We start from the raw sequence: 15,536 nt of genomic DNA, 5'->3' as shown, positions 1-15,536 counted from the left end.
ACAAGTTCGAGGCCCTGAGTTCAAAACTTGGTACCAGCAAAAAATAAAAAGAACAAGATGGTTGTTGACAGCAGCGAGACTCAGCTAAATAATGATGTCCAGGGAACAAAAGTCAGCATTCATGACACAGAATGCAGGGCTCTAGAGAGAACTGGGGTGCAGAAAGGGAGAGCAGATCGGGTGGCCCCGATCCTGGAGAGCTGCAAACTCTTAATCAAATGAGGAAATAGCGGGAATCTCTCTCAAACAGGAACGAGGGAAAAGGAGAAATGTGTGTGAAAATTTCCTTGCTGACCTAGTTCTAGCTTAGGAGGGAAGAATTAGCAAAGCAATTTAGACCACAGAGAAAGTTACATAATTGACTTTATTGCTAACCAAGGATATAGGCCTGCAGAGAGGGGAGAGACCTGGGGAATGGACAGGGCTATGTGGGACGCTAAAATGTGCCCTTGCTCTCAACAAGAGGCTGGGTGAGAGGCGAGGGAGAGAGAGGAGAGGTGAGTCTGACTAGGGTATGTTTCATTGTACATGTGGAATGATGTGTGCTTTACATTGTATGTATGTATGGAAATGTCACAACACCCCCCGCCTCATACAACTACTACGTGCTAATTAAAACAGGTTTGTATAAGAAAATGAGGCCATTAAAAAATAAAAACAAAGCATATCTGTAAATTATCTCCATCTGCTGTTTATAACATCCAAAGACACAGTTATTTGAATCTTTAAAATATTTTGGTAGTAGATCCTTTTGCCTATTACAATCCTTGAATTAAAAAGTGACTCACGGGAAGTCAGATAAGCAGTATTGGGGAAAACACTGGGCCATTCACACATATAATCCCATTATAGATTTTCTTTGATTAGCTAATAAGCCTACCAATGAAAAGGCCTGCAGGCAGGCCCCTTAGGACCTGTGGTAGCTTCCTCTGTGCTGTGCCTGCCGAAGCTGCTTCACCTTAAGTCTGGATGTGTGCACCACTGGGCTCAGTCCTGGCGCTGGCCATCCAGTGGCCTGTCCAGTGAGGCCGAGTCCTCTTCCAGACAGATCAGAAACAGAAGAAGTTCTCAACTAACAAGCACTGGAGCTGGGCACTGGTGGCTCAGGCCTGGAACCCTCGCTACCTGGGAGGCTGAGATCTGAGGATCGCGGTTCAAGCCAGAGCTTTGAGTGAAAAAGCCAAGCGATACATACACACATACATGCGTGCATACATACACATACATACATACATACATTAAAAAGTACTGGAGAGACGCTAGGCCAGTGGGCAGGGCTAATGGACAGGCCCAGCACTGAGGAAGGACAGTGCTGGAGACAGCTTCCAGTCCCTCAGCTCCAGCCAAAGGTTAAGAGTCAAGCTGTGAGTGAGTGAGACCAGTCCCAGAAGGCCGTGGGAGAGTGAGTGGAAGCAAGAGTTGTTTCCAGAAATGGGGAAAGAGTCAGAAGTAAAATGCACCAACCCAACAACCAGAGTGAAGGTCAGGGCGGATCAGCAGGCGGAGGGCTTCCAGGCGTGGAGCCTTGAGCCATCCACCTTGGCCCCAGGGGGTGCCAGATCTGGACTGGGTCTCCACTGGATCTCAGCCCCCGCCGGGACCTCAAGCACCATTTGTGAACTCTGAAGCTCTCCCGCTTCTTTTGTTGGTTTTGTAGCATGCCATGGTTGCTGGGGGTACGTGAGGGTTGAAGGCGGTGTTCCGGGTTCTCCCTGTACTGTCCTATGCTTGCTACAGGACATGAGGCAGTGTCTTGAAAAATCCAAGTTGAGTCAGCGGCCAAGTGCCTGAAGCACTCTTCATCTGAATCACTCAAATATGACCGATTTTTCTGTCATAAGTATTACAACTTTGCTTCTTGGCTTTTAAGTTGTGAAATCACTCACTGCAATGACCATGTGTTTGGGGGGATAATGACTTTATTTTATCTTCAGACCAGCAGAGATATAAAAAATAGCTTAATTTCATTATATCAGAAAATTAAGCTAAAGAACTTCATGAAGGGATTTTTTTTTGGGGGGGGGGCGGGAAGCATTAGTAAGTTAAACTTAGTTGTTATGAACATCTCATTATAGGTTTTTAGTGATTTGAGAGAGTTTTTCAAGAATATCTTTGAAGATCAGGAAAGCTTTGATTAATCCAAAGGGAAAAAGATCTACTTAAAAGATAGGGTGTTATTCGCATTTTTCTATTTTACTTGCTTAGCCGTCCACCTCAGAGGACAAGCCGCACTGCTGACTAGCGGGTTCCAGCTAGATGCCTTCATTTATCTTCCAAGCATCTGGTCTCCACAGCGACCTTAATTCCCATTCATTACCACTGTGTTCACAGCAAAGGCGCTGCGCTGTCATCAGACTCCGCTGGACCAAAGGCACCAGAATCAAAACAAAAACAAAACAAACAGAAAAGGCGATCTGACTTCTGAAGTGTGAAAGTTCTGTTTACTTTGGGTTTTGTTTTGAGATGCTGGCTTTGAGAAAGAGTTAAATGAAACCACTGAAGGGTTTTCAGCTGGGCCGGGGATCGAGTTGAAAGTAACATGATTCCGGTTGGCCGCAGAAGTCCTGGGACAGTGCAGCAGACACATAGAGAGCTGAAGCATCGGACGTGGCCCGCATAGCCCCCACCAGACACTGTCTCCAGTCACAGAGCAGGGCCAGGGCCTGCTACCCCTGGGCAATGGCTCCTCCTGTCTGGTTCCATCCTCTCCTACGTGCCAATGGGTGGGAACCCGTCTCCTTCCCCGTCCTCTTCCCCACGCCCTCTCCATCCCCATCCCCAACTGCTGCCAGAATCCCCAGCCCCATTTAGCTCCTCTGACCACTGGGCTTGATAATCACTCCGCCCATCCACATGTGTCACCATTGTTGAGTCCTCTTTCCACCTTTCCAGTGACGCCTTCCCAGTCTCCCTCTCTAACTGTAAGCTGTTGCTTCCTCCTATGCCGTCTGGGGTTCTCATTCCCATTTTGTTCCTTCTGGAAATATCAGTGACACCATCCACCAGCTTCCTACCCTCCACCCCTGTGGAACTAAGCAGCCCATCCAAGGCAAATGCTGTGGGCGCTAATGCCTCCCAGCGTGGGTCCCCACAGTTAAGCTGCTGTGTCCCCTGACATGAAGGGCACACCTACCACCTGGCCCAAGTCAGAAACTTATCACTCCCCTTCACCACTGTTGGTGTAAGCACTGTGCCTTGTGAGTACTGCCTCCCACAAGGCGTTACCCACATCTGTCCATTTTGCCCACAGCAAATCACAACCCCAACTGGGCAAGCGCGGGAGGCTCACCACCTGACCACAGCACTCTTTCTCCCTGCCAGTACCCTTTGGCAACTCTTACACTGCACCATGCTTCATCTGAGGCCTTTCCCTTCCCCTTAGTTCTAAATAATGCTGCTGGCGGTCATTTCCAGACAACGCATTTGACCTCTAGAGGAAAATGACAACCGTGTTTGCATCGTAACTTGTGGGTTTGAGAAAGCTCATATGTTGGAAAGTCCGGAGACCGACAGGACCAATTAGCAAGGGAGCAGTGGAAAATGGGAGGAGAAAATGGGCTGAAACTGTGTACGCGCCAGAAAACACATCTCCCGGGACACCTTCCTGCCACAGAAGAACAAAGAGGGAGCTGGAGCTTCCTCTAATCCTAGCTACTCAGGACGCTGAGATCTGAAGATCACGGCTCAAAGCCAACCTAGGCAGGAAACCAGTAAGACTCTTATTTCCAAAAAGCTAGAAGTGGAACTATGGCTCAAGTGGTAGAGCACTAGCCTTGAGCAAAAATAAAAGCTCAGAGACAGTGCCCAGACCCTGAGCTCAAGTCCCAAGACTGGCACAAAAAAAGAAGAGTGGAGATCACAGGTCCATTTCCAGAATTCAAGCAACCAGCCTCAAGAGGTGCATGCGTCTGAATTACCAATAGAAAGTCACGTCATTCAGGGATGTCCAGGAGAGACTGTCAACCCACAGCACTCTCCAGGAGGAACCAGGAGAGGAAGGCACATGCAGTAGATACAAGATTGCTGTGTAATCTCAGAGGGGCTTAGCCATCAGACAGACATCAGACAGACATTGACCTTGCAGGACTGCTATGCAGTCCATCCTCTGAGCTGGGACCATGGAGGCCTCCAGTCCATCCTCTGAGCTGGGATCATGGACCAGGTTTCTCCTACCACTGTGACTGACAGGAGTTAAGATGCTCAAACACAGAGTCTACACTAAAACTCCTGGCCCACACAGGACATTGCCCATCCTGTCCATCCTCACGCTGCCCTGGAACCCCACAGACACACTTCAGAGCCTCCGCCTTACAAGCTCTCCACCCTGGGGTTGCTGAGCTACCCTTCCTGTCTGGGTAAGTCTTTGCACCAGGCAAGCTTCGAGATTCTGGAGCCTTCAGAAAAACCATGGACTGGCTTTCAGCAGAGTTTAGTAGGAATTACAATTTGCCCCTGGCGCGGCCCACAAGGTCGTTTGCAACCTGGCCTGCATTCTCTCCATCAGTATTGTATCTTGCTTGCCCAGTGCAACCACCAAGAACCTCTGGCAGTAAGGCCTGTGAGGCCAGCGAGAAATACAAGGGCTGGCTGGGCTAGAAGGGGAAATCAGGAAGCAACGGGAAAGGCAGCCAAGCCCCCTCCTTGGGGACCACAGGGGGCTCTTCAAGTCTGCCTGCTCCTTTGCAGTGTAAACACCTGGAAACTCGGTGGAGACAGCAAGGCAAGAAGTTTATCCTCTCTCTCTGTGATTTCTCAGTAAAAAGCACCAGATAGTGCACTTGTGATTTCATGAAATCAGATGCTAAGTGGAATACATCTGTGTCCTAGACCCATGTGTATTTCCACATTTCCTCGAAGGGCAAGTGCCTCACAGAGGGCTGCCACTGCAGCTTCTCTGTGAAATGAGACAATTTTAAGTCCAATGTCTATATGTAGGGAATGCATGCACACAACTAAAATGACTTAAGATCACAGATCAGTGTCTCTGGTGCCAAGCGTTGCTTAATGGAAAAAGATGCAGTAAGCTTTCCAGAGTCCTGCTTTCAGTATTTGTAACATTAGTGTCTCCTTAAAACAAAGTTTACCACTTTGTTCTCTCCAGGCTCCTGGACCATTCGCCGCAGCCAATCCCTGCTCCACCCCAACCCAGCAGCCATGTTTGATTCTACCTCTGTACTTCTGCCTCCACTGACTGCACTCTGAGTACTAATATAACACAGGAGGTTTTGTGTCTGGCTTACTTTGTGTTGAGCAGTGATTCTGCAGGTCTTACGTACTGTGGCTTGTATAAGTAGCTTGTTTCTTTTCACCACAGCATAGTACTCCACTGTGTTTTATCACTTGATTACTGGCATTCGGGTTGTCTCCAAGCATTGGCTAGAGTGAAAAATGTTGTTGCGAGCAATCACAGCAAAATCCTTACCAGGCTGTGTGCCCGCGTCTCCCGGGACTGAGATTGTCCCACTGTAGGTTAGGTTTTTGCAAAAAATGCCAAATTGCTTCCCCAAATGATTCTCACATTTTGAGGTGGGAGTGTGCAAACACACACTCCCCAGGGATTAGTGATGGAGCGGTTTGCTCACATCTTCATACTCAGTGTAGTGTAGCTTTTTTATGATTGTCTATTGTGGTTAATTTTTAGATACCTATTTGACTGGGTTAAGGAATCCCCTGATTTCGGACTGGCCAGGATTCCCAGGGTGTCCATGGGCATTTCTGGAAGAGACTGGCATTTCAACCTGTGAATTCAGGCAAGACCTGCCTCGGTGAGAGCAGGGAGGGCCGAGAGCAGCAAATCCCCTCTCCTCCAGAGCCTCCGGCCTCTGCGCTCAGAACTCGGGTGTACTTCCTATCAGTTCCGGTGGCTCCAGCACCTCCAACACAGTCAGGGCACCAGCAGCAGCTGTCCTGGTCCCAGATGTCAGGAAAGTGTGTGCTGAGACATGAGGTAATGTGACGTGAGGTGATGTGAGCAGATTCCCCTAAGAACTCCCCCTCAGCTGAGACCCAGAGGATCTCGGTTTGAAGCCAGCCCAGGCAGGAAAGTCCCTGGGACTCCATCTCCAACTAACTAGCAAAAAGCTAGAATGGAGGCATGGTTCCAGTGGCAGAGTAACAACTGTAAGCAAGAAAGCTGAGCAATGGTTCAAGGCCTTAAGTTCAATCCACTGTACCAGCAAATTCCCCCCCCCCCAAGAGAGGGAACCCTCTCTCACATATCTGTACCTGAACAGAGATATCTGTTATATAGCACTCTATATAGCACTATAGCACTCTCTGTATTGTTTCTGTTTTTATGCATCTCCTGAAACAGAGAATTTTTCTGGCCAGTGTAGAAAGAGGACTAAAGAAGAGATTACTACCAACCTCTTAAAGAATGGAAATTTCAGGATTTAGGGGCTTGGGTGACGTTTCTGTTCTGGTTTTATTTAAGTGATCCATTAATTTGATTGCAATGGGCTATACACCAAGGGCTTGGTAGTTGTGCCCTGCAGGGCCCAGTCTAGCCCTCCCCCTGCACAGGGGTCTGTGTCTCTCCACTGAGACCCAGTGCTGGCGGACCAGCCCCGGCTGGTGCACACCCACCCTTCACCAACATATCATTCCTTTTCCCATTTCCAGAATTTTATAAATGACTTCTCACACTGTCAAAAGAGTCTGGGTAGTGTACTTCACACATGGAAACTGCAAACACGTAATTTTTGTAGCTGTAAAGCAAACCTTTGAACTCCCTGGGAGCTCACTGAACATGGCTATCTCTCCCCTCTAAGATCTTAATTCCACCTATCTAGGGTGCCCGTTCCTTGCCCATGCAATAAAAATGTTGGTGCAATACTGTCTACAATGTCCCTAGAAGGTAAGAAAACCTGCTCTCCAGGTGCGTATTTATCTCATAAGTGACCACCAACATTTTTCTGCCAGATTTGACCAGCAGACACTGATTGACTGGAGAAATTCCAGGCAGGCATGACCACTGATTGTCTCGAGAACCGAGTCGGGAAAGCCACCCGCAGCAAAGTTCCACTTGCTGGGTTTAAGTGAGCAAAGGTGTGTTTCCGGGGTCTGTCTGCTGAGACGCCTGCTCTGTTCTCACTCCCCGCATGACTTTGTCATGTGTAAATCCATAATGCAGCAGTCTCATCTCCTGCTCTGAAGGGTTCCGAGGGGTCACCTAGAGTTGGCCCTTGTCCTTTATTGCGGATCTGAGAGACTTGGCCATATACAAATGCCTGAGTAGACTATGACACACTGCTTCACCGTACAGGGACAAAGTATCTCCTTTCTGTGTCCTGTCCCACCAGATGTCCGCCTGGGAACTAAAATTTGCACCGAATTGAAGCAGGCATAGTTCTCAGGAGCCTCCTCTGGCTCCTACTGCTCTCCAAGTCACCAGAAAAACATAGTGGTGTCTGACACTCTGCACAAGAGTACTGCTCTCTCTCGGGGTTAAGTCGCTCACATCTGAACTGTGAGATAAATGAACTTATTTCTTTTTCATTTCAAGTACTGGGCAACTGGATCCAGGGCCTGGTGCTCACATGGCAAGAGCTCGACCACAAGAGCCCTGTTCTGACTCTTTCAGCCTTGGTCTGTGTGGTAGGCAGAGTAGAGTAGCCAGCCTCTGACCATGAGCTACATAGTTTGGATTACAGGCATGTACCACTCCACCTAAACTTCCATTTTTTTACAAAGCTAGTTGGCCTCAACTATTATATTAAAGTAACATGAAACGGACGCACAGAGACCCTGGCTGTGTCCCGGTGTGCGAGGATGCACAAGGGTGAAGATGCACACAGACACTCACGAAGCAGCTTCTGGGGTCTAAGAGATCGCCCAACCCTTCTCCCTTTGGATTTCACTTTTCAGAGTTCTCTTGCGTCTTTGAACTCTGAGTTCTACCATAAGCAATGTACTCCACAAACCACAATCATGTCCAAAGCCTGGAAGGCCCAAGGCTCCTGAGGGGACCTGAGGAAGAGCTGAAGGTACACTGCCACATCCCAGGCTATTGGCTTGCTGGTGACAGAAGCCACCTCTAGCTGACTGCCTGCAGCACTGGGACCCCGCCCCCGGGGATGCACGTACCCCCTGGGACTGCACCAGGTAGGAACCTCCAAACCTCCACAGCAACGTCACCCAAGGTGCTTATAAGAGTATGCCCCGCAATCAAACAATCCAGTTTCTTGAAAAATAAAATGCAAAAAATAAATAAATAAAAAGAGGAAGAAAATAAAGAGGAAGAGAAGAGAATACGATTAAGCTGGGTGATGCAAGACACAAGCGAAAGACATGAAAGAAGTGAGCATCACAGTGGAACTTTCTCAGGGAGACACGGACGTGGGCTGGGGCAGCTGGCAGAGGCGGTGTGGAAGGGTCTGGGAGGGACTGACTGACAACTGAGGCACACGCTCACTTGCCCCTGCACGGGGACCCTGGCATCTCCCAGCCAAGGAATCTGTGCAGAGCCTGCAGAAGAAAGAAATGTCTTTGTTTCTGAGCAAGCCCTTGGCTGAGAAAGTCCATGCTGTTATACTCAGCAGACAGTGGCTCGGATCCAATCGTATATTCCTTACCCTCGGTTCAAGGTGTCTGCCCTCCCGACACAGACCTGGGGCAAAACACCGCCAGCAAACAACCAATCAAGGCCACGCACTCCGCATGCTGGACCCTGACAGAGAACACCCAGGCGTCTCCTTATCATCATCCTGCAATGTTTATTGAGTAAGAGAAACCCAAGGGGGAGCTCCAGCCACCGGGGACAAAGGACAGACGCCCTCTTTCTTTGAGAACAGGGAAGGGTTGGAACTCCTGACGCTTCCTCTCCACACATGGCTCTGTGTGAACCATTCCTCGGTCCTCGTCCGGTCTGCTTTTACTACGGATAGTCCCAAGTTTGTTCCCTGTTCCTCTCTTCTGCCATGGGAGCTCAGTGCTACCTCCAAGGCTCCCCATGCCCCCACAAGCCAAGACCCCCAAATGCACCTATGGCCACTTGTGCCCCATGTCGGCCTCCCTGCTGCCTGCCTGCCCTGCTCTCTGTCCTTCAGCTTGGATGAAGCATGCCGAATTTGTCTCCACCTCTGTTTCTACATGGCCAGTGCCACCTTCTTCAGTTTCAGGGTTTGGAAGGGGACATCATTTTCAACTTAATGTGATCCTGGTTTCACCGTCCTGCTAAGTCACCCACATCTTCCTTTCTGTGACCTCAACCACGTGCACCCAGACACATGCAGAGCCCTCAGACAAGCCTCCACCACAGGACAGCCTCCACCACAGGACAGCCTCCGTCACAGGACACCCTCCACCACAGGAGCCTCTGTTATAGACAAGCCTCTGTCACATGCAAGCCTGCCTCTGTCCCAGGAAACCTCCATCACCACCGCACAGAAATCTCATGTACCATGTCCAGTCCAGCCTTTCCCAAACCACCCCTCAGCTTTTACTGTCCAAGAAAATATTCACTCCTCCTCTGTTTTCACAGCCACCATGGGTTTCAAGTCTCTGTAATATACCTTATCTGCCCAGCTTGTAATTTCACTGCTTTCCAACAACATGATGCATTCTTTCCTGCTGGGTGTCAAACCCAGGGCCTTGCTCTTGTTGGACAAGCACTGAGCTCACCCACAGAGCCATTGGGTTCATTCTTACTCCTCTTTGATGTTGACTTTTCCCTCTTCCATGACTCCACTTCCAAATCCTGCCTCCCCACAGTCCCCCCACACCTTGCCTACATGTGACACCCTTCCAAATCCACACCCACCACACACCAGCTAACAGTGATCGGCTCCATTCAGCTATCAGCTTCCTTCTCCAACTCCATTCTCAGCTCCACACATACATATATGAGACATAGTTTCTACTGCCTCCTCATACACCCCAAGATTAAAATATTAAATCATTTTCTAGAATATTCTAATGAATCCATGTAACACTTAAATACATTTTTTTTCTAAAAGCCAAACCACAAACAGGTGACCTATAATGAATACAAATATAAACGAAGCACAATTGCACACATCTCCATCATCATCTGATTATTAAATGCCCTCCACTGTGAAACTATTAAATGTAAATGTGATCTCTTACCTGATTTTATGCAGTCTGATGACTTGCAAACACCATCTAGGAAAAGGAGAGTGGATACAGAAATATTTACAATACACATTTTCTAATCCCTCTTTACCTTTTGTTCTTTTTTTAAAAACCTGCCAATTAAATAAGCAATTCCTTAAAGCAAGAGCCTAAGCCTTAGATATCACTGCTGATGGTTAAAAAGCAACACAGGGAGATGACATAGGCAAATCCTAAATTGGAAGTTTGATTATACAGAAAAATAAATCATTCTGTCTTCTCTGCCAGCCAAGCCCTGGACTATTCTGCTGAAATCACTGCTCTTTTCATTCATCATTGTTACCATTTTTTTTCCCCATTAGAGAACCAATCTTTACTAATCCCTGTTGCAAATCTTCCCAGACCCAAATCAGGTTTCCCAGATTCCTGAGACGTCCTTTAGGATGTCAGTGACACAACGAACATGAATTGATAGAGTGGTGGACACTTTGATTCATCAAAGCCACCCAGTAGAGTCCTCATGAATTGAATCTAAGTACACGTACTTAGCAGTTACTAAGCTTTTAAGTGGAAGGCCGCCATTTTTACAGGCTGGGGTCCTTTTTCTCCAGGGGTGTCTGCCCTGGGCGCATGCGCGGAGATGGGAGGGCGCATGCGCGATGGCAGCGATGGAAGGGCTCACGGCACATGCGTGGCAGCAGGCCAGCCACTCACCGTCGTAGGTTGCATAGAGGGCAATCATGGTCACGGCGATGACTGTGAGCAGCAGGACAAGGACCGAGAGGCTGATCTCCAGCGGAGTCCATCGCTGCTGCTTCTTCGGCTTCGGGGGGCTGAGGTCAGTTATATCCATCTGACTTTCTGACCTGCCCATCACCTACAGGCTGCAGAAACAGAGCTAGGTCAGAACGCTGCAAATAACATGTAAGTAGATGCAAAGAAGAAAATATCTGCGGCTTTCTAAATGCTTAGGAGTGGGGCTGCGGCCAGGTGTCCAGGCGCTGGCCTGGAATCTGAACTACATGGGGGGGCTGAGATCTGAGGATCAAGATTTGAAGCCAGCCCAGGCAGATAAGTCCATAACACCATGACACCCTTACCTCTAATTAACCATCAAAATTAACCAGGAAAGAGCTTGAGGTGGAAGTGTGGCTCAAATGGCAGAGCACCAGCCTTGAGTAAAGACAAGCAAGAGTACAAGATCCTGAGTTCAAGTCCCACTATCAACACACACACAGACACACACACACAGACACACACACACAGACACACACACACAGACACACACACACAGACACACACACACAAACAGACAGGCTGAATAAAAGCAAAAGGTTAAGGTCTTAATTCTCACCTTTTGGTAAGCACCGAAGAGCTCAACAAACACAAGCAGAAACTAGGCTGGTTTGCCCACACAGTGTTACTTCAGAAGGTTATAAGCAAATACTTTCTCCACTGTTATTTACAGCGTTTTAAACTCACCCTTGTGAACTCTGGACTAATGTGAAAGGTTAGCTTTATATCTTGCTCCGGGGTTTCTTTTATAAGCTCCAAAAATCAATGACTAGTGCCTGGAGGTTTTGACTAAGCAATAGTTTCAAGTATGACCACAAATGAAGCCCCAGGCAGCAGGAAGTCATCTGAATTATGACTACAGAAAAAAATCCAAGAGGAACAAACACTCCAGGTAGTTTACATATGACAATGGTATTTTTTATTGCTCAAAATTACTACTTCTGATACGTGTGTCTAATAAACTGGTTAGACAACATTCTGAAAGTGGTCACTCACTGGATCACAAGGTGGTGGTGAAATATAACCACATGGTCATTTCTTTGGGTAGCTCTAGAGGAAAATACATTTGCTGGTGGCTCACACCTGAGCCTGCCTACTGAGCAGTACTTAGGGAGCCTAGCTGCTTGAAGGATCAGTCTGGACAGAAAAGTCCAGGAGACTTCCTTTCCTAAACAATGCAGCAAAAAGCAAGGATGGGGGCATTTCTCAAGAGGTAGGGCACCAACCAACCAAGCAGGGGGCTGATTCTTTCCATGTGTTGGTCAGTCTGTGTCTCCCACCTACCATCCCCCCAGCCTTCCTAGGATAGATGGTGCATTCTAATCCTACACTGCAGAGAACAGGCTCACAGCAACTTCAGGCTAGACTCTGTGTCTGCCAAGCCCACACAAATTGTCAACATTCTTTGTAGGAAACACGTGGTTGGGCCACTATTTGAAATGCAATTGTTTCCTGCCACTCCAGCAATTCAGGATCTTATTGCAGAAATTGCGGGTGGAAAGTTAAAGGGACATATGCCTAAATATTAAAGGGCATTGTTTACATCAGAGTACTAGTAATTCTTTACAATTATCTTTCCAGGTAGCTTAGAACAACTTCACTTTTCTGGCTCGTCTGTAGACATGTATGTCAGAAGCTAACGGATCAGCCATTTATGGCTCAATATAAATTCAGTTCCTGGGCAAGGGTCTGCTGTGTAATCAAGGTGAAGTGCTCTGAAGCTGAGGGTGTCTTTGTGGAAACTGAGGCACCACGAGAAGTAGAAAATGACTCTACATTTGAAGTCCATCAGGGACACCCAGCAAATAACGCTGAGTGATTAATAAATGAACCACAGTGGAGTTAAAGATCCAAAGTCTCAAACATGGCCCTCTTGATTACACGAGGGTATCATGGGGACAGAACTAAATAGCACTATTTTTACTGGCCAGGGAAAGTGGCTGGCTCACTGAAGACCAAATACTGCAGCTGCACACTGCTGTGTCTCCTGAGTGCTCCTGGAATCCCTGCATGCTGGCATGTCTCATGAATGCTCCTCAAATCCCTGCACGCTGTGCTCAGGGGACTTGAGGAGTCCACAGACTGTGGTCTAGCTGAGTTCAGTGTGTGGCTTCCTTTGGGAAGTCACCTCCAGTGGCCTGGACTGCGGTGGCCTTGCGGTCAGGTGGACATTCATGCCCATCGCTGGGAGCACCCTCAGAGATCCCCCCAATTACAGCTCAGAAGACAATCGAGAAATGTTTGAACGACAGAACAACCCATTCCTTTTCCTCCCCATGCGTTCTTTTTTTAGACATGTCACAGGGTGCCACTCTGAAGGGAAGCTCAGGGTGGAACGGAGCAGCCCTGTGCGTGGGCAGGCGGGTGGTCCTCCCCTGCCAGTCCTTCCCGGCCCGTGCGCTGGCTCGGGGCCGCCAGCGGGGTTCTTGGAAGCTCAGGCGGTGCGGGCGGTGGAGAAGGAGGGCCAGTCGGGCCTCAGAGCTGCACCCGCCCAGAGAGGTGGTGCCTGAGCGCCCGCCTGGCGGCCGGTACCTGCTCCAGCCAGGCTGCTGCCCCGCAGCCCGTGCCCTGCCCGGACCGCCGTGCGCCCGGGTCAGGTCACTCAACCGTGCAGACGTGCGGGGATTTCCCGTCAGGCAATTGGGGGCAGAATGCTGAGCCCCAGGATAGCTCCGGATCATCCAGGTTCCCCGCACCTGGCCCGGGAGAGACAGACGGATGGACAGACAGACAGACGGACGGACAGAGACAGAGAGACAGAGACAGGGAGGAAAAGAGAGGGAGGGAGAGAGATAGGGACAGAGAGACAGAGACAGACAGACAGGCAGACAGAGAAAGGGAGAGAGAGAAGGAGACAGAGAGGAGAGAGAGAGGCAGACAGGCGGATAGTAGGCAGGCAGGCAGGCAGGCAGGCAGGCAGACAGACAGACAGACAGACAGACAGACAGACAGACAGGCAGGCAGGCAGGCAGGCAGGCAGGCAGACAGGCAGGCAAGCAGGCAAGCAGGCGGGCAGTTAGGCAGGCAGGCAGCACACGCCGGAGCCACACCTCTAGCCCTACCAAGCTGGGCTGCTGCTCAGACCCGCACCGAGAAAGCATCTCCGCCCCTAAAAGTTCTGGTGCCCTCCGAACTGGGCCAGGCCGACCCTGCCGCCCGGAGCCCCGCAATCCGCCCGCCCGGGGACCTCGGCTCGGACCCGGGCTGGGCTCTGGAGCCAGGCCGCCCCCGCCCGATGCCCCTCAAAGGCGATCCTCCTCCTCCTCCCACCATTTCCCAGCCCTGACCCCCGAGTGGAAGAGTCCAGAAGCCTCCTCACCATGCGGCATTAACTAATCCCCACACGCGCTGCGTCAGCCAGCCAGTGAGGGGAAACTGAGGCTGGGGAGCAGCTTCCGGATTTGCTCTGGGACGGGTCCCGGCTGCGCAGGCTGACTCGCGGTAGGAGGCGAGGTCGGGCGCGGGACGGGGTCGCGGGCTGGGTCCCGGACCCCGCACTCCTCCGCTTCGGTGCCCGCCTGGGGCCACCGCGCCGCCCAGGGCCCGGCTGCGGGGTCACCGGGGGTCGCGGCGCTCCGCCGACGCCCACGGGCCGCCCTGCCCGGGGAGGAGACAGCTTCGCCCCGTGCGCCCCCCGCGCCCTGCCCCGGGAGGAGACAGCTTCGCCCCGTGCGCCCCGCGCCCCGCGCGCCCCGCTCGTGGAAGAGACAGCTTCGCCCCGCGCGCCCCCCGCGCTCCGCCCAGGGAGGAGACAGCTTCGCCCCCTGCGCCCCACGTCCCGCGCCCCCCAGTCTTCCCCCCGCGCGGCTCCGGTCCCCCCGCGTCCCGCGCCCCCCGCGAGGCTCCCGCACCAATTACATAAGCGGAGCGGAGCCAGGAGCTGGCACCGGGGCCCCGGCCGGGGAAGTGTGAAGGGAAAACCCAGAAAGTGGGGGCGCGGGTCCCGCCGAGGCCGCCGCCCAACAGACCTGGAGGCGAGGAGCTCGCGGCGCGGAGGCGGCCCGCGGCCCGAGCGCGGTGGAGAAGCGAGCGCGCCGGCCTGCGGGTGGCGGGGCCGGGCCGGGCGCAGGGCGCGCGGGACGCGGCCCGGACCCGACACCACGCCCTGCGCCCTCCTCCGGGGCGCCCGGGCCGGGCCCGCCCCCCGCGCAGGTCCCCGCGGCTGCCACGCCTCCCGCCGGCCTGGGCTCCGCCCCGTGCCCCGCCCGCCCGCAGCGCCCCCGCCCGCCCCGGCCTCGCCACCGGTCTCAACCCCGGCCCCGGCACCGGCACGCGCCCGTCGTGCGGGAGAAGTTGGCGGTGGCCGCGCCCCGCTGCACACCCCGCCCGGGCCGCGCCCCCGGGGTCCACCTCGCCTCCCCCCAGCCCCAGGCGGAAAGGCGATGGGCGCCCCGGCCTCCCGGGGACCCGCGGGGGACTCACCGCGGCCTCCGGCGCACCTCGAGCGGGCGAGGGCGGCCCCGGCGCCCGCGCTGGCTCCGCCTGCCGCCGGCTCAGCCCCGCGCCCCGTGCCTGCGAACGGCCCCGCGCCCGCCTCCCCCGGGGCCCGGGGCGCCTTCGGGGCGACAGCGCGGGGCGCGTCCCGCGCAGCTCGGCGTGGGAAAGTCCCCTCTTGCCGCAGCTCTGCCCGAAGGACCCCGGAGCATTCTTGGAATTGATCAGCCGGCTGC

At 52.1% G+C, this 15,536-nt stretch overlaps 1 protein-coding gene across 1 annotated transcript in view; it reads right to left on the bottom strand.

The window, feature by feature from the left end:
* LOC138837092 (neprilysin) overlaps positions 1-14,936 on the bottom strand; it is a 69,566-nt gene extending 54,630 nt beyond the window's left edge. Inside the window, exons 1-3 of the mRNA XM_070035881.1 lie at positions 14,835-14,936; positions 10,786-10,955; positions 10,087-10,122 (exon numbers count right to left, since the gene is read on the bottom strand). Coding sequence (XP_069891982.1) covers positions 10,087-10,122; positions 10,786-10,945 — 196 coding nt within the window. The 5' untranslated portion in view covers positions 10,946-10,955; positions 14,835-14,936. The remainder of the gene's footprint in view (positions 1-10,086; positions 10,123-10,785; positions 10,956-14,834) is intronic.
* Between the last annotated feature and the right edge of the window lie 600 nt (positions 14,937-15,536).

This window comes from Dipodomys merriami, unplaced genomic scaffold (genome assembly GCF_024711535.1).
Source record: "Dipodomys merriami isolate MVZ:Mamm:240054 unplaced genomic scaffold, mDipMer1.0.p SCAF_261, whole genome shotgun sequence".
Taxonomy (NCBI): Eukaryota; Metazoa; Chordata; class Mammalia; order Rodentia; family Heteromyidae; genus Dipodomys; species Dipodomys merriami.
Note: the sequence above shows the minus strand (reverse complement) of the source record. Positions and strands in the feature narration are given on the sequence as shown.